The 20,000-nt window shown below is 37.3% G+C and overlaps 1 protein-coding gene across 1 annotated transcript in view; it reads left to right on the top strand.

The window, feature by feature from the left end:
* LOC135215929 (G-protein coupled receptor GRL101-like) overlaps positions 1-9,999 on the top strand; it is a 312,597-nt gene extending 302,598 nt beyond the window's left edge. Inside the window, exons 25-26 of the mRNA XM_064250884.1 lie at positions 6,885-7,102; positions 8,935-9,999. Coding sequence (XP_064106954.1) covers positions 6,885-7,102; positions 8,935-9,021 — 305 coding nt within the window. The 3' untranslated portion in view covers positions 9,022-9,999. The remainder of the gene's footprint in view (positions 1-6,884; positions 7,103-8,934) is intronic.
* Positions 10,000-20,000: the final 10,001 nt, after the last annotated feature.

Genomic DNA, 20,000 nt, shown 5'->3' on the forward strand with positions numbered 1-20,000 from the left:
TATGAAAGCATCAAGTTTAAATAAACCAAGAATTGAATTTAGAACATTTCTATTATTTGACTTGATGAAACAAGATTCAATGATATTCCTTTTAACTGTGTCATTACATGGGATTAATGCTCTTGCTCGACTCCAGTTAATAGGATGATCTAAATCTCTCATATGTACGAATAATGCATTCGATATCTGCCCAGTTCTCACAGAATATTGGTGCTGTTTGAGACGTTGTGAAAGAGATTTACCAGTCTGTCCGTAATAGACTTTATCACACTTTTTACAAGGAATTTCATATATGCAGCCTGGAAGATCTATAGCAGAATTTTTTATTACTAAACTCTTGACATTAATATTACTGAAAACAACATTTATGTTAAAAAGCTTTAAAATTCTAGGTATTTTTAAAAAACCTTTCATCATAGGGTAATTTTAGAATATTATGCTTACTAAATTCAAGTTTGTTATTAGTTGAATAAAATGTTTTTCTAGCTCTTTTCCATGCCACATCTACAAAAGTCCTTTGGTATTTAAGTTTCAATGCAATATTATAAATAGTTTTAATTTCAGCGTCAATAAACTGCGGGCTACAGACACGTAAAGCCCATAGGAACATCCCAGAAAAAAACAGAGAGTTTAACATTTTGATGGTGATTGGAGTAGTAATGAACAAAAGAGGCAATGTTATTTGATTTCCGAGAGACTGAAAAGGTGAAATTTCTATCACTTCTATGGACAGTTACATCAAGAAAATTCAAATTACTACTTCTTTCTTCCTCTACAGTAAATTTTATAGAAGGGACTAAATTATTGAGATTATTAAGGAATTCCTGGAGATTTTCGTGAACTGGCCAAATACAGAAAATATCATCCACATACCTAACCATATAACTTTTTGGGGCAAAATTCTTGGTAAGAGTTTTGTCTCAAAAAATTCCATGTAAATATTGCTAAGGACAGAAGATAAGGGATTACCCATAGCCATGCCAAACTTTTGTACAAAAAATTCCCCATTAAAACAGAATTTACAATCTTTGATACATAAACTTATGAGACTAATGAGGTTTGCTACAGTTAAGGGAATGTCAAGACGTTCTAATTCATCCTCCAAATATTCAAGTAAATCATCTACAGGCACTTTTGTAAATAAAGAGACAACATCAAAACTAAGCATATTAAAATATAAAATAAAAATCAAAATTTAAACTATTCTATTCGTTTATAAAATCGACATTGTTTTTAACATTGGTGTTAGAAATGTTTCCATCAAAGGAGTAAGAATACACACACACACACACACACACACACACACACACACACACACACACACACACACACACACATATATATATATATATATATATATATATATATATATATATATATATATATATATATATATACATATATGTATAACTGAATCACAAAAGTTTGGAGCGTGATAAATCCATAATTAAAGTATAAGCCACGAAGGAAAAATAACAGCGGAATTTTTCTGCAAGAACCTCGTTGTTAATTTTTCCTTCGTGGCTTATACCTTTATTTATACACAAACACACACACACATATATATATATATATATATATATATATATATATATATATATATATATATATATATATATATATATATATATATATGTATAGATATATATATATATATATATATATATATATTTTTTTTTTTTTTTTTTTTTCGTTAAAAGCAATTGCTTTAGTGGCATCAATAAGTTTCTTGCAGGTATCTTCATACCGACGAAGTTTTTTCCGATTCTCGTTCGTCAATTTCTGGTGAAAAATACGCAGACTTCCTTCTTCCATTTATTGAATTTTGTCACGACAGCTGTTTCGCCTTATGGCATTATCAAGCGACTACTGACTTACAATCTGACCTTTCGGCCTATTTATCTCATCGTGTGGGAGGTATGACCTTGAGGTAGGGGTACTGGTTAGTCTAGGGATTAACAGCTTAAGGGCGTTGTTTTAGATACAAAAGAACATAAGGACATATGTACTGTGACAATAAGAGTGAAAGTTTAAAACATTGGTTAAATAAATATTCAAAATACAATGCCATGTGCTAGAGTTTCCTTAAATGTATGTTTAAAAATTTAATTTATGTTACATGTGTGTTTTAGATAAAAATTACAAAATTACATGCAGGAATGAAAATTAATATAGAAATCTAAATACGGGAGTACAAATATATGTATATATTTTATAGCATGTATAAAGGTACAAAAGATAATTTCTGTTTATACATAAATGTGTATGATTTAAATTTGAGTGAGTGAGCGTGTGTGTGTGTGTGTGTATGTCCAAAATGGTCTACGTTGGTTAACGGTTGCTGATTCGTGTTTGGAGGGGTCTCAGCGACCTGAGTAAGGATGTTACTTGACTTTCGCTGACGCTGGGTCTTCTCATGTCTTCCAAGGGGCGCGATGTTCTCGGTGGATTGGGGCGCGCTGTCTGGTCCCTGTTGGCTTGCATATTCCTTCTCCTGCTGGAGGGGAGTATATGGTCCGATTCTTGTTGGACGTTCAAGGTCGGCTTCTGAATAGCGATGCTCACTGCTTCCGTTATTAAGAGGCGACCGTAGTTGTCTTCTCTGTGCACGACCTGGGTGCCTTCTATGAGCTCTTGTAGAGATGGCTTCCTGTCGTGAACATCTATGTAATGTTGATGGATGGCCCCTTGATTTCTATGAGCCAGCAGACGTCTCCGAAGGGTCGTTGTAGTGTGCCCGATGTAGTTTTGGCTGTGAGGTTTACACACCTCCTCTGGACAAGTAAATTTGTAAACTACATTCGTGCACATCTCCTTCGGTCCCCCCGGAGCGGTGCTGTTTCTTCATTATTAAGGCTGCTACAAGGTTGGGCTTACTATATATCCTGAGGCTTATTTTATGGTAAGGGGCTTTTGGGTTACGCCTCTGTTTATTATCCCGCGTAGTGTGCAGCAATCCTCCTTGTATGCAGACCCATAATGTACACGATGGTAAATAATCAAGTTTTCCTCGTTTTTCGCCATCGTGTTGGGTTGGTAAAATTCGTCCATTTTCTTTTTTATTGCTGCTTCGATAATTTGATCTGCATACCCATTGTTTGTTAGCAGTTGGCGAATTCGGTCGAGTTCGTTATGTATATCTTTCCATGATGAGCTGTGTGTGAAGGCTCTGTTGACATACGCACTCACAACAGACTTTTTATATGCGTCCGGGCACTCCCCGCGTGCGTTCAAGCAACGGCCAGCGTTCGTTGCTTTCGTATAAACAGTCGTCTTAAACTGTCCTTCTTGTTGTTTTACCAGGACATCAAGAAATGGCAAAGTCTTCTGCTGGCTGTGCTCTGTGGTGAAGTTGAGCACTGAGTTTCTTTTCAGAGCATCTGCTAGTTTTTTGGTATCTTCAGGCTCTTTTATTGTGACGAATATATCGTCGATGTACCGCCCATAAATCCTAAGTTTTTGATGTTCTCTAAAGGTCCTTTCTTCGACGGTGGCCATGTACATATTTGCAAAGAGGACCCCTAGTGGGGATCCCATGGCGACTCCGTCTACTTGTCGAAATAATTCCCCCTCCCCCCTGAGAGAGAGGAAAGGGCTTCTGTAGTACTAGCTTTCAGCATCTCTCGGAGGACATCTTCGGAAATGGGCAGCGGGTTCTTCTCGGACCTGTATACACGATCAAGAATAATGTGGATCGTTTCTTCGACGGGAACGTTCGTAAACAAACTCTCAACGTCGAGTGAGGCAATGTCGTCTTCTGGTCCTTTTTCCTGTAGGAGATCAATAAACTCCACCGCTGATTTCAGTGAATATGCACCGGGTATGTAAGGTACCAGCAAATCATTCAGGACTTTCGCTATCCTATAGGTTGGGGATATATATATATATATATATATATATATATATATATATATATATATATATATAATATATATATAGATATATATATATATATATATATATATATATCTATTACTATATATATATATATATATATATATATATATATATATATATATATATATATAGAGCTATATATAGATATATATATATATCTATATATATATATATATATATATATATATATATATAATATATATATATATATATATAGATATATATGTATATGTATCAAGAAATGTCCACACTCGTAACTTCACATACCACACAAAACGTTCAACAATAAAATTATAAACTGCCGTACACAAATGAAGTCATTCACACCTATAGCGTATTCTAATGGTTCCTGGGTATCATGGGCTTTCCTTCCTAATACTCCCTACACGAGATGTATCTTCCCTTTAACACCTAATTCTACGCACTTTTTGCCAACCTATAGTGGCCCATTCCCTTCACATGATCGAACCATCTCTCAATATGTTATCATATCTCGTGTAACGCATATACTTCGGAAAAAATCAATCTCCACAGCTTCAACATTATACTTTACTTTCATTAAGTTAAGGAGAGTTTTCACTCACATGGGTCGTTAGGGAACAATATGAAAATTGTTGTCAATGCCAAATTATAACTATCAATATGTTGAACCCTTGCACATTGCGACACCTTACTTACTAAAGCCCTTCCGACATTATACCAATTACACTTTACCTATCCAGCACCTTACAGATATTTTTTATAACTTCCTTCCAGCCTACTTACTGGAGTTCCTTCCACAGGAAGATGCCATTTCAAAAGACTCTGGACTGTCTCCACATTCTTTTTAACCCCCTTTCATCATATTCACCACTACTGCAATTCATCTTAAAGTTTCAAATCTCTTAGGCTAATTTTTTATCTGATTACCTTCCTCCTTCTGCAAGGATACACAGATACTTTTAACTTAATTTTAAAGTGCAGTTTAAATGTTTATATTTGAAGTTAACTTGAAGTTGGTTATTCCTTTTATTCACCAAAGTACATTACAGATATAGCTTCTCTAAAATATATGAAGAGTACCACTTTTTTCGTTCTTGATAATAATGAAAGAAGTAAGGAGAGAAAAAACCTTTGGTATCAGCAATAATACCGTTGCAATATCATTGCGCACCCTCGTCCGTACAAAACGATCCCAAGAGGCTTATTGACAGCCAAGTATAACATCCCCCATTGTTATAAAAAGCAGCATAGCATCATTAGAGGACAAACAAGATGGGACCTTTTTCATAAATTGCCTGTTAGGATGGAAACTGTAAGCTCTTTGACAATACTTATACTGGCAAGAGTAAGTAGGCGATATGTATCTACCTTATATCGATGCACATAATAGAGGACCGCCTCTGCATATTCTCTGCACAAGATCGCCAAAATTAATACCACGAAACAAATCCATTACAATTGAAAAAACTCGAAAAATGTGGTCATTGTCAGGTAACAAGAAGAATAAGCAATATACATATTCTTTTTATTTGGTTATTATTATTATTATTATTATTATTATTATTTTATTATTATTATTATTATTATTATTAGGTGACCTACCCGGCGCTGCCCAGGAAAACTTTGAATGACAGGCTAGGGTAGAGGGAGGGAAGAGGGAAAAAGGAGAAAGGGAGGGACAAGGGAAAGGGGGAGGGGGTGGAAAAGAAGGGAAGAGTGATGGTGTGGTGGAACTGGGAGGGGGAGAGGGATGGGAGGGTGAGGGGAAGATAGAGATGGAGGGAAGGGGAAAGGGAAATTGCCTTTCTCTATTAGAAGAGAAAAATCATCTCTGCTGGACATAAGCCTGTCTCCCATTGGACAATAGTCAGACCTTTTATTGATTGTGTGAAATAAACTGCACAGTAAAATGGAGGAGAATCGTGCAAAGATCCGTCTTCAGAAAACTGCACGAATGTACCGCTAACGCACTACTATACTATACTTCAGAAACTCCCCCTACCGATAGCCTATCATTCCCAGTTTTCCCGGGCAACTCTGGGTAGGTCAGTTAGTATATATAAGGCTATAAACCATCCTCGATCAAAGCCTCATCCAATAATCTTTGTTTGGTTTAAATTTGTCAAGCCTGTTAGCTGCGATTGAATAACAGACATACAGATGGACATAACGCCCATTATAGTATGATTATTATTTCTTATAGTTAGAATATCATTGTTAATAAAAGTACACGTTTTATTAGTGTAATTAATATCAATTATTGAAAAATTTCGCATACATCAGCAACAATATCATAAATTCATTATAGATTTAAATTTTTTCTTCTATACATATATTTGGCTCTTGGCGTAGCATGTTTTACGGGTCAAAAGTAGTACATAAATTGGCCCAGAATACAAAAATGTCACATTCTATATTACCAATCCCAAGCGAGACAATTCGTTCCCACAATTAGCTTTAAATAAAGAAAGAAAAACAAAAGCTCTCAGACTCCCGCAGGTGTCTCGGCAGATAGTCCCGACTCCACATAAAAGCGCCAGGCTTCTTAGCCATTGTGGCATTTTATTTACACTTACGGGTCACTAATGTGTGTTCAAGGGTTTGTCTTGTCTTGAGGTCATCTTACTGTATACTTATCCCATAAGATATTAAAAGCTGTAGAAAATTTATTATGTGTCAGTGTTGAAATACAGTCAGCAAGATTAGGTATTCAAGACCACAATAAGATATTTAATTTAAGTACTCCAGTTTTTGACAAAAGGCCTTCCTTAAATATTCTATGAGAATTATAGTTACATAAAATGCCTAGCATATATCAAAGGAATGTATTTGTAAATGATACTTAGAATGCTAATACTACTAATTATATATTCTAAATTGTTCTGAAAACCTAGTTTTTGCAGTCGTTATTATGATGGATGCAGAAGCCTTTACTGACGCTCATTTTCTAAGAAAAACTCTCCACTTCCAAAGTCATTCTAATAATCTGGGACGAAAAATTTCAGTGGTGAATCTACTGTCGTTCTCAATCATTGCTGCGTCATACCTGGGCATGTACTGGGCGGCAAGCTCCACAAGCGCTGCCGTCAGATCCGATCTCCACAAGAGGGAATCGAGTATGGCAAGAAGAATGACACTCATTGTCGTAACAGATGCTGCCTGTTGGCTTCCCATTATATGCCTGGGCATCGTTTCTCTAGCAGGGGTGAGAATACCACCTCAGGTGAGTTTTGAAGGTTGTTCTCTCAGGATATTTCTTAACCGGATTGCAAAGCTACTTCATAATGACAGTGTCCTCTCATTTGTTTTGCTTACATACTATTCCACTAGCATGCCTATGCGTTTTCATGTTTATAAGAGCGTGGGTCATATGATTTACTATCATTACATCGCGGTAATTATACCCTGATAATTCCATCGTAGCTGTTTCCATTGAAATGTAACTACGTTGCGAGGAATAACAGTGTTAGCAGGTTCATTTTATGCCTTTCTATCTCATGATAATAAATCACGCATACAAACGCAATTAAAAATCGATGAACTTCTCCGAAACTGCCACTTTGACTCAAATGCGGTTACGTCATTACCTTCGCGATTGTTTCCCTGAGTGTAATCATAACATTTCTGATTAACATGACTTCCAAATTTTGTACTCAAGTACAGCCATTTGCATAAAAATGTACCGAAATATTTTAGTAAGCATTTTCATATACACAGATTTTTACATATAACGAAAAGTAATGCACCGGATGCGCATACAGGCCCACTTGCGCGCGCGCACACACACACACAAACACACACACACACTATATATATATATATATATATATATATATATATATATATATATATATATATATATATATATATATATATAGTATATATATATATATATATATATATATATATATATATATATAATATATATATATATATATATATATATATATGGCTGTGTGTATACGTGTACGTATGTGTATATGAATTGTTTATCAGATCGTCATTTATTTGAAGAAGAAACAAAGGTAATTACAAGTTCAAATAGGAGAGGAATGGATGAAAATATAATTCCAATTATCCAATTAAATTAAGTCAGGTAAGAAGAAAACCATAATGAGAAAATGGGTGATACTGTCTAACTTGAAAAGTGTATAAATTTCCAGCATGAGGTTAAGGAATCAGTAGAACGTGCTGAATGGTTTGGGAAGGCAGGAAGATAAAATGAAAAGTAATGTGTTGGGATAAGAAAGATTAAGGAGGAAAAAAAAATGCCGTGTTTCTCAAGTTACGAAGAATAAAATCGGATTATTTACGGCAGCAGAGGAGGTCGGATTAGGCGATCAAAATGTAGGTGTGAGAAAAAAAAGCTATGTAATGAAAGATGGGGACTGAATGTAAGAAAGGCTTGCAAAGAAATGAAGTCATTCTACATGAAAACCAAGGCAAACAAAAAAGCAATGAGGAAGTGTTCTCTGAAGTAAGTGCAGCCCTTTGAATCAAGATAAATTAGGCATACCTCAAGGGCGATAAATAACTAAATCCCGCCCTGTATTAATTCCAGAAAGACGTGCATTATAGATATTATCAAAATTCTTCAAAAATAGGTATGTAATGTTTTAACATTCATACTTGACGTCAAGAGGCCTTGTGGCGTTAAACTGAAATATTTTTTTTATATTTTTTTTTATAAGAATCTCGGAAATAGTTGTGCCGTCGTAGGATATAGCCACGCATATAATTAAAAAGATGTAGCTGCATGTATTCCCTCATGGACTATTTTCAGACCAACTTTTCCATGATGTTATTATTTTTCCTATTCAAATATCACATTGATGTCCAAGTATGTTCTCATGACCAAAGGGACCCAAGAACTAAAATATCTAATGGAAACCCTGCGAAAGAAATGTTATTCCTCATGTGTGAACAACTTTGAATGACAAAGATAATTAAATAACTAATATATGTCTGATTTAACCTTTACTGAACCTTTTCTGTGCTTTTGTATGTCAACATTCAAAAGAAAAATCTTTGTTGTCATTCGACATGCTCATCCAGGTATTCGCGTGGGTGGCCGTCTTCGTACTGCCACTAAACGCGGCTGTGAATCCTCTCCTCTATACGTTGACAACACGCCCTTCGTAGGGAAGGCACGGGAGAGGGCCATGCACGTACGTCGCTCCATGAGGAGGTCTGTCATTAGGCGTACTTTGTCTACAAGCATAGGTAAGATACAAATCAAGTTTCCATTAGTCATAAGGTAAAACCAAGAAGCTAAGTGTGCAAAGCTCTAAGTACGCTGCTGGTTACAGTCATACAAAACCTAAGGTACTACGAGTTTAGGTAAGATACCTGTCCAGTTGAAATGAATGTATATTGAATAAAAGTATAAATAACACTAACACAGCTGAGCCATAGTAGGATATATCCGCACATATATTTTTAAAGATCTAGTTGCATGTATTCTCATGAACGATTTTCAGACCAGTCTCCATTATCATTATTTTTTTTCTTTTATTCAAAGATCACATTGACCTCCAAGTAGGTTTTCAGGACCAAAAGACTCCAAGCCCCAAAATATCTAAATTCAGCTTACGAAGGAGGTGAAGTCCTTTTGAGAGCCAAACTATGGTGGAAAATATTCTCTAGGTTAACGGACTGGCAGCATTACGGCTTGAGAAAAGCATGAGCTAGGAGCCAAGATCCCAAAATTTCAAAGCTGCTGATGCAGTGAGAAGTGAAAAGAGCTCTGGATTTACAGGATGTGTTGATGAACCACAATGCTTCGACTGTAAGTATGGATATTTGTCGAATCAATAACCATATATTAAGGCCATTCTATCCAAAGAAAACGCTTGGCTCATCCCCCTACTGTGGTGCTGCTTTGTGATATCTCAAGTACTTCCTAGTCGTCTCACAAGCATCTCGAGGAACTGTGCTGTGATTCTTCCTTATCATCTTGGTTGTGATGATTTTAAGAACCCGGTAGACAAGAAGTGATTGTGATCTCAGTACTAGTGAAAATAATTAATAAGACTGATCATCACGTGCCCGTCAAAGTTTGCAGTGTGGGTGCTTGGAGGAGGCGGAAATAAGATTATTGCCTGACAGAAAAAGAATGCATTTCAGAACACAGGATATCAAAGGATAGTAAATTCCTCGATAAGGTAGAAATGAAGCAATTTGAATGTAATATTTAAATATTTCTGAGAGTTATTCCTCACAAGAACCAAAGTGTTTATTCACATTCATTAATGCAATATGTACCTGTGATAGTATAATACCATAGAATTCTTGGGAATAAAATGATATATAATGAAGTTGGTTACTTTGTGTGTGCGTGGGTATACAGTACACATTTGTATATACCTTAGGGAGTAAACTATTTTTAGAAAAGTAATAACAAGTACTCCCCTCGTTCGTGATGAAGCTGGGAAACGTAAGTCAGCACAAACATAGAATCCAGATGTGATTGTGCCTCTGACCATATCAATATCATCCCAGTGAAATGGGTCCAAATCCCCATTCAAATATCCTAGACGAGAAATTACCTTGACAAAATTCATTTATAAGTGGAACGCATTAACTAAACCGAACCATTCGACAGCACGGAAAACTACTCAAGGCAACTACATGACTCTATCTAGACTGAATTTAACAAAGTCCCTGGTCCTGCAAGGTACTTGCAATGAAAGTGGTTCATTTAAGGTTGGGAAAAAATATAATCCGACAAGAATATGGTGGAGATATTAAGGTTATTCAGACTGAACAAGAACAAGTTAGAACAGCATAAAGATATGGCAAGACGAATAGAGTTACTCTGAACTGATTTAAAGTTGTTAAATACAACAAAGAGCAAATTCGTAGATTATTACCGACCATTACAAGAGTGCGGCTTTAGTAGGGAATATTCCGTACTTAAATCTGTAAACAAATAGCTGTTAGCTATGTGTAGGATGAAGTAACATCAAAGAAATGAGACCCTAAAATAAAGAGGTGCCAACATTTCTTCATCCCAGGCCGCTTATACAGGTTTAATTCATTTAATGGAAAACTACTAGATGCAAGAAAAAATCATGCAAAAAGCCACCAAAGTTTCCTAATCTCAAGTTGTGATCTTAGATTTTTTTAATGACTCTTGGTCTCCTGTTACAAGAGGAAGTCATGGAAGGGTGATGTAAAAATGGCTCAGCAGCTCAAATAAGATAACACGATTGCATATTGCCTTTCAGAAATTGCTATCATTAAAACATTTTATCATAACAATTTCACCTTTTTACATTCTTTTGGGTCAAACGATTTTTTTCACAAGTGTATCTACTAATTCATCTGTTATTCCCTCTGCTCATGGACTAACATTGGTGAGTATTGGTCTATGTATTCTCTGATATGTATCTATCAATACCCTATAATCCATGTATTATGCCGAAGTTTTTCGGCACTTGACCAAATTACATGGCTACTCACAAAAATCTCGCTATAAAACCAACATAAGTTTAACTTGCTTTTGAACATATATTTGTAAACTTTAGGTTTATAAAATGGCTAATTTATTAAAATGTTTCGGTTTGTAGCAGAATTATTTGTGTAAAATCGAGTATCCTTGATTTCCGTAGTGTTCTATGATACGAATACTTCAGTTTACTGTTTGATGTTACGTATGAATATGTATATTCTGCTCATACACACACACACACACACACACACACACACACACACACACACACATAATATATATATATATATATATATATATATATATATATATATATATATATATATATATATATATATATATATATATATCAAGGAAAATCCACGAAGGAAAGTGCAACAATGGAGCAACCGTTGCGAAGTCTTTCGACTCTTGTCCTTTACCAAGGACGAGAGTCAAAAGGCCTCGTAGTGGTTGTTCCATAGTTTCACTTTCCTTGCTGAATTTTGCCATTTTTTAATAACTCATCACATTCCAAATTTTTGTGATTCAGTTACAAAAACACACACACACACATACACACGCACACACACACGCACACACACACACACATATATATATATGTATATGCATATATATATATAGATATATATATATATATATATATATATATATATATATATATCTTCTTCTTCTTCCCAGCTTTTTCCCATTTTTATATGGGGTCGCCGTTTCGGATGAGCCGTTTCCATCTATTTCTATCTTGCGCTTCTGCCTCATCAATTCCCTTCTCATGTAAATCTCTACACAGTCCTTCCATCTCTTTCTTGGTCTCTCTCTTTCTTCTTCCTTGCACCTCCACTCCATAGTATGTCTCCCAGCGTGTCCTCATCTCTCCTCAACAGGTGTCCATACCATCTCAGCCTCCCCTCCTGCAACTTTCTTTGATACTTCCACCACCTTAGTTGACCCCCTTATGCAGTCATTTCTGATCCTATCCACTCTTGTTACCCCAGACATCCACCTAAGCATTCTCATTTCTGCCACATCCATCTTCTTCTGCTCTGCTTTTCTCATGCTTGCTGTTTCCGTACCATACAGCATTGCTGTTCTTACCACCGTCTTGTGAAATTTTCCTTTAACCATAAGCGGCACTCTTTTGTCACAAAGAACTCCCGAGGCCGCTCTCCAGTGTTCCAGCCTGCCTGTACCCGATGTTTTACTTCTTCTTCATACTTCCTCCAGCGTTAACAAAAGATCCCAAATACTTAAACTTATCAACTCTCCTTATTTGCTCTCCACCAAGCTGAATACTTTCTCTACATCATCCCCCCTCAGTGGTGGTACACATATATTCTGTCTTGGATCTACTTATTCTCATTCCTCTGTCCTCCAGTACTTGTCTCCATCTTTCCAATTTCACTTCCAGATCTTCCCTGCTCTCTGCACACAGAACAATATCATCCGCATACAATATGTTCCATGGTACTGTCTCCCTTACTTCCTCTATATAACATCCATCACTATGTTAAAGATAAATGGGCTCAGAGCCGACCCCTGGTGTAATCCTACTCTCCACCTCAAAACCTTCTGTCTCAACACATGCTCCTCACTCTGGTAAATACATTCCGGTACATCTCTTGTATCAATCGCACATACTTCTCTGGCACCATCTTCTCCCTCAGGCTCCTCCATACCTCTTGTCTCGGGACTCTGTCATAAGCCTTTTCAAGGTCATGAATACCATATGTAGGTCCCTTTGTCTTTCCCCGATCTCCATTATTTGCCTCAGACAAAATATACCATCTGTTGTTCCCCTTCCCTTCATAAAATCCCATCTGCTCTTTACCTATTTGTACTTCTTCTCTCAGTCTAGCATCTATCATCCTTTCCAGTATCTTCAAAGTGTGGGACATCAATTTAATGCCCCTATAATTACCACATCTTGGACATCGCCTTTCCCTTTAAAAATTGGGATCAATATACTCCCACGCCACTCATTTGGTATCTTTTCCTGTTCAAGGATCTTTATCATAAGATCGTACAGTATAATCCACTCCTTCATCTCCTAATGCTTTCCATGCCTCCACCGGGATCATGTCTGGTCCGGTTGCCTTCCCATTCTCATCTTCTTCAGTGCAATTTAGTACCTCTTGCCTAGAAAACCTCATTACCATGCAATGTTCACTTGCCATCCTCTCTTATTAGTCTATTATTTTCTTCATTTAACAACTGTTCGAAATATTCTTTCCATCTCTTCACAATGTCTTCCTCCTTTCTAAGCACTACACCCTCTTGATTCTTATTTGTTTGATGTGTGTTATATCTTTGGTGACTCTTATTTCTAGCCTTTGATTAGCTTCATCATCTTTCTTTAATCCTTCCTTTGTCCCCAGCTCATTATACACATCATCATACGACTTTGCGTTAGCTGGGCTACCACCTTTTTCACCACCGTTGTTTTTTCTCTCTGTACCTATTTCTGTCTTCCACTGACTGTGACTCTTCCCATCTTTTCTTTGCCTCCTTATTATCTTTTACTACTTTTCTCAATGTCTTCATCCCACCACCAACTATCCTTTTCTTCCCATATGATACCAGATGTCTCTCCTAGCAGCTCCTTTCCATGCCTTCTTATTACTGCTGCATTTCGTGCCCACCATTCTTGAACATCTTCAAATACCTATATCAATATCCTCCAAAAACCTCTTAAACTCTCTCTTCTTATCCCCTTCCTTCTGTAATTCGTACCATTTAATTTTCCTTATCCCTTTAGCTTTGGTTTTTCTTTCCCTTTTCAACTTCAAGTCCATACAATAGCAGCCTGTGTTGGGGGGCTACATGGTCGCCTGGAATAACTTTGCAGTTCTTGACCTCCACCAGATTTATCCTTTATACAAGAAATAGTCTATCTGGGAGAATCTTCCCCCACTCCTATATGTTATTAGGTGTTCCCTTTTCTTCTCAAAAAAACGTGTTTTACTATTGCCATGTCGAATGACACAGCAAAGTCCACTACACTCTCTCCTTCTGGGTTCTCTCCCCAATTCCATGCCGGCCCCCATGCACCCGCCCAATCGCCTCATTTTCACTTCCGACATGGCCATTCAAATCTGCCCCAACTATCACCCTCTTCATGCTCTTCCAGTTCTTGCATTATCCATCCACGTCTCTCCAGAAATTTCCCTCTTCTTCTGTGCAACCAACTTGTGGTGCATATGCGCTTATAATATCAGAATCTCTCCTCCATAACATATCTTCAATCTGATGATACGGTCATTCTTTCTATGCACTTCTATTACCGAGTTCTTTAGTTCACTAGACAGTACTATGCCAACTCCATTTCTACCTTGTTTATTTGCTCCCACTATAATATAGCTTATATCCATCTCCCAACTCTTTAGCTTATTTCCTTTCCACCGCGTTTCTTGCACACACACAACATCTACTTTCTTTTCTCTCATCAAGTCAGCCAATTCTCTACCTCTCCCAGTCATGGACCCAACATTTAGCTGACATACTCTGAACCCAATGTGAGCTCGCTTCTTTAGCTGCACCCGCTCCTGATGCAGTAGCCCTCGCCTTACCACAGAGTTAGGGCGATGTCTCTGTGCGTGCGTTTACGGAGTAACTGCCTAGCATTACCTCTTTCCATATTCGGCTCATTCCATTTTGGTTTTGGCACAGATTTGTTACAGCCGGATGCCCTTCCTGGACACCAACCCTCCCTATTTATCCGGGCTTGGGACCGGCACCCATAAGGACTTGGTTGCCCCCCCAGGTGGCTAGGTAGTATATATGATATATATATATATATATAATATGATAGATATATATATATATATATATATAGATATTTATATAGTATATATGATATATATAATATAGATATATATATATATATTATACATATATATATATATATATATATATATATATAGAATATATATATATATGATATATATATATATATAGATAATAGAGGTATCTACATATATAATATATATATATAGTAGATAATATATATATATAATATATATATTATATATATGTAGATGATATATAGATATATATATAGATAGATAATATATATATTATACATATATATATGATAATAGATATATATAGTATATATATAATATGTAGTATATATCTATATGGATATATATATATATATATATATATATATATATATATAGTATATATATATATATATATATATATATATAATATATATTATATATATATATACAGTATAAATATATATATATATATATATATATATATATATATATATAGATATATATACTATATATATGATATATAATATATATAGATGTATATATATGATTTGTATGTATATTATATATATAATTATATATATATATGTATATATAAATATATATATATATATATATATATATATATATATATATATATAGATATATATATATATATAAAAATATGTATGTATATATATATATATATATATATATATATATATTATATATATATATATATATATACATATATATATATATATATATATATATATATATTATATATATATATATATATATATATATATAGATATATATATATATATATATTATATATATATACACGTATGTATATATATCTACTTCAGAAAAAATAAACCAATAGGCACTGTCACATGCTTATTTTAATCTTGTTGCCAAGGATAAGTCCAATGTAGAAAATATGTCCAAAAATTTTTTATATAGATTTTATGTCAACACACCTTTTCATACTGCATTACTCTCTCGTATATTGTATCTATTCTTGTCGGTCTTTTATGTTCAGAAAAGTGTATTCCACCAGTTCTTCCACTTCAGAAACTCCTCTCTCTCTCTCTCTCTCTCTCTCTCTCTCCTCCACACCCTCCCAAGTTATGCTTTCTTTTCCCCTCATCCATTGTTCTACAGACTTTCAGGGACAGAATCGCCTCAGAACAATGTGACCGATATTTTCCCTACCGCTAGTGTTTAAACGAATTATTCACTGTACCATACATCTCTTCCTCTGCTTTTTAGTTAATTTACTCGTCATAAACTTGTTTATACTTTCAATCCGTTCTTTTCATCTATTCTCATCTCGCTTCCACACTTCCCTTCCTTGAGAGCGAGTGGACTACCCTCTACACTGACTTTTCTAGATACTTATATTCTCACGAATTCTTTGAGCATTGACTCCGAGCCCTTCCTTGTTTCGCCAATTTCATGATATCCAATTCTGTTCATCATTCCCACAAATAACCGACATGTTTTCTTGTCAATTAATTCCAAAGAATTGCAATTTTTTTTTTTTTTTTTTGGTGAATTCACGGAAACTATCTGATCTTTATTGATTAGGGTAATGTTTTTTGTTAATGCTACTCTTGCGGATACATACTAGTCCACTATCTAGAACAACTATTGCTTCTTAACCATTCAAATCCTTTTGGCATACAGGCAGTTTTTCTAGTCTTAGCTCTAATCACTTATAAAATAACAAAGTTATACAGGTAAAATGGCCTACAAGTGACATGTCATTAGGTTTAATAATAATAATAATAATAATAATAATAATAATAATAATAATAATACTTATTACAAAAGTAATGGCTACTTCAGCAGCATTACACTTGTAGATTCTTCTCTATTTTGCGAATAGCGGCTTTTTCAGTGCTACTTAAACAGGCTAGTAGAGCGCTATAGAGGTCATGGTAAAATACAGCGTCAAAATAGGTGTATATATTTGAATTTTACAGATAAACTATGATACCATAGTCATCAAAGTCATTAACGATTTTCTCTCTCTCTCTCTCTCTCTCTCTCTCTCTCTCTTTCTTAAAGCGAGCTTTCGTCTGGAGCTGCCAGACATCCTCGGGCTGGGAAGCTGAGGGTGGACTGATCTTGGTGCGGTGTCCGTCCTCCTTATATCTGTGGTTGACAGCAGGGGGGGTCTGCCCCATGCTTGTCTCCTATTGGCTGGTGGCGGTGAGTCTTGTTTTCATTGGCTGCCTGAGCCAGGTCTCAAGCCACTTTCTTCGGGCCGATGGTTGCGTTGCAGCATATCCTGCAGCCGCCTGGACCTCCTAAGCGGCGCTGTAACATTGATGGGCGTTGCGCTACGCTGTGGGACGTCACGGCTACTTTGATTTCCATCGGCTGCAGGAGTACCTCGTTCGGGGGCGTTGTCATCCATAGAGTTGTCATGATCGGTGGTGTCATTGTTGGTGGCAGGTCTTCTCATACTCGTAGGGAGGAGAAATTCTTCCTGCGTCGTATTCAGAGTAGGTTTTATTTGCTGGATGAGTAGCGCCTCCAGCAGGCGCAACCGACGGGCATCAGGGGCCTTCCCGATGATCTTCGTGTTCTTTATGATGACATCTCGGGAGATGGCCTCGTGATGTTGGTGCGGGCGTGAATTCTTTATAGCCCCTCTTGGGCGTGGCACGAGAGTCTCTTCGACAGTCGCATGGTAGTCATACCTACGTAGGCGCCGCTGCAGTCGCGGACTGGGCATGTATACTGGTACACTACATGCGTCTGCTTCAGGGGTTCTCGTACCTGTGGAGAGGGGTTATTTTTCATAATAAGATCGCGCGTCCTCCGATTCTGGTAATATATGATCAGGTCGATATTCTTGGTGTCGTCAGTCGGGGATACATTATCAGAAATAATTTTCTTAATGGCAGATATGGACGTTATATTGACGACATCTTTGTGCAAGTCGACGCCGAGGATGAGGTAGAAGCCCTCCGTCAAGCATTTCAGCAGTGTAGTGTGCTGAATTACACAGTCGAACGCAGCTCCGACGATCGGCTCCCCTTCCTCGACGTCCTTGTAAGCAAGACGGAAGACGGTCTCCGTACTTCAGTCTACACAAAGAAAACCAATTTAGGACTTTGCCTCAACGGAGACAGCGAGTGCCCCGCCAGATTCAAAAGCACCACCGTCAGGGCCTTCGTCAGGAGGGCCCTCTCCCACTGCTCAACCTGGCAGGACACTCACCAGGAACTCGACCGCGCCTCCCAAGTACTTGTAAATAACGGGTACTCAAATAAATTAATCAGCAAGGAAGTCCGCACAGCCCTGGAGAAATGGTACGGTAGTGAGAGCCCGCAGCCCCGCCCCCAGGATAATATCAAGCTGTACTACAAAGCCTTCATGAGTTCCCATTACCGTGAAGAAGAGGACGCCATTAAGAAAATTATTTCTGATAATGTATCCCCGACTGACGACACCAAGAATATCGACCTGATCATATATTACCAGAATCGGAGGACGCGCGATCTTATTATGAAAAATAACCCCTCTCCACAGGTACGAGGAACCCCTGAAGCAGACGCATGTATTTTTTTGTGTACCAGTATACATGCCCAGTCCGCGACTGCAGCGGCGCCTACGTAGGTATGACTACCATGCGACTGTCGAAGAGACTCTCGTGCCACGCCCAAGAGGGGGCTATAAAGAATCACGCCCGCACCAAACATCACGAGGGCCATCTCCCGAGATGTCATCATAAAGAACACGAAGATCATCGGGAAGGCCCCTGATGCCCGTCGGTTGCGCCTGCTGGAGGCGCTACTCATCCAGCAAATAAAACCTACTCTGAATACGACGCAGGAAGAATTTCTCCTCCCTACGAGTATGAGAAGACCTGCCACCAACAATGACACCACCGATCATGACAACTCTATGGATGACAACGCCCCCGAACGAGGTACTCCTGCAGCCGATGGAAATCAAAGTAGCCGTGACGTCCCACAGCGTAGCGCAACGCCCATCAATGTTACAGCGCCGCTTAGGAGGTCCAGGCGGCTGCAGGATATGCTGCAACGCAACCATCGGCCCGAAGAAAGTGGCTTGAGACCTGGCTCAGGCAGCCAATGAAAACAAGACTCACCGCCACCAGCCAATAGGAGACAAGCATGGGGCAGACCCCCCCTGCTGTCAACCACAGATATAAGGAGGACGGACACCGCACCAAGATCAGTCCACCCTCAGCTTCCCAGCCCGAGGATGTCTGGCAGCTCCAGACGAAAGCTCGCTTTAAGGAAAGAGAGAGAGAGAGAGATGAGAGAGAGCGAGAGAGAGAGAGAGAGAGAGAAAATCGTTAATGACTTTGATGACTATGGTATCATAGTTTATCTGTAAAATTCAAATATATACACCTATTTTGACGCTGTATTTTACCATGACCTCTATAGGCGCTCTACTAGCCTGTTTAAGTAGCACTGAAAAAGCCGCTATTCGCAAAATAGAGAAGAATCTCTACAAGTGTAATGCTGCTGAAGTAGCCATTACTTTTAATAAAGTATGCTTGAGAGAGGGTCTCCTTCCTAAATAATAATAATAATAATAGGGGCAAAATTAACTGTAACGTCGTCTACCAGACGGGACAATTTCAACGTCCAGGTCTTGGCTTCGTTGACTCCTCTATAAAATTGTTTTATGCAACGACTGCTTCTTATTCAAGAACCAACAGTTCCTTCCTCGTTTATTCAACAAAGGTATTGTCTCATGACTTTTTGTCAAAGGGATAGTCCTTTCACACGGGATCCCTAGAGGTCAGTTCATTAAATGTTTTATTTTCTTTGTACTTCCGGGCAATGTTGATCAGTCTTTCTTCTAATTTAGGGAAGGAGTTATTTTCGAAGATAATGGGAAAGCTATCCACTACT

This window comes from Macrobrachium nipponense, chromosome 5 (genome assembly GCF_015104395.2).
Source record: "Macrobrachium nipponense isolate FS-2020 chromosome 5, ASM1510439v2, whole genome shotgun sequence".
Lineage (NCBI taxonomy): Eukaryota > Metazoa > Arthropoda > Malacostraca > Decapoda > Palaemonidae > Macrobrachium > Macrobrachium nipponense.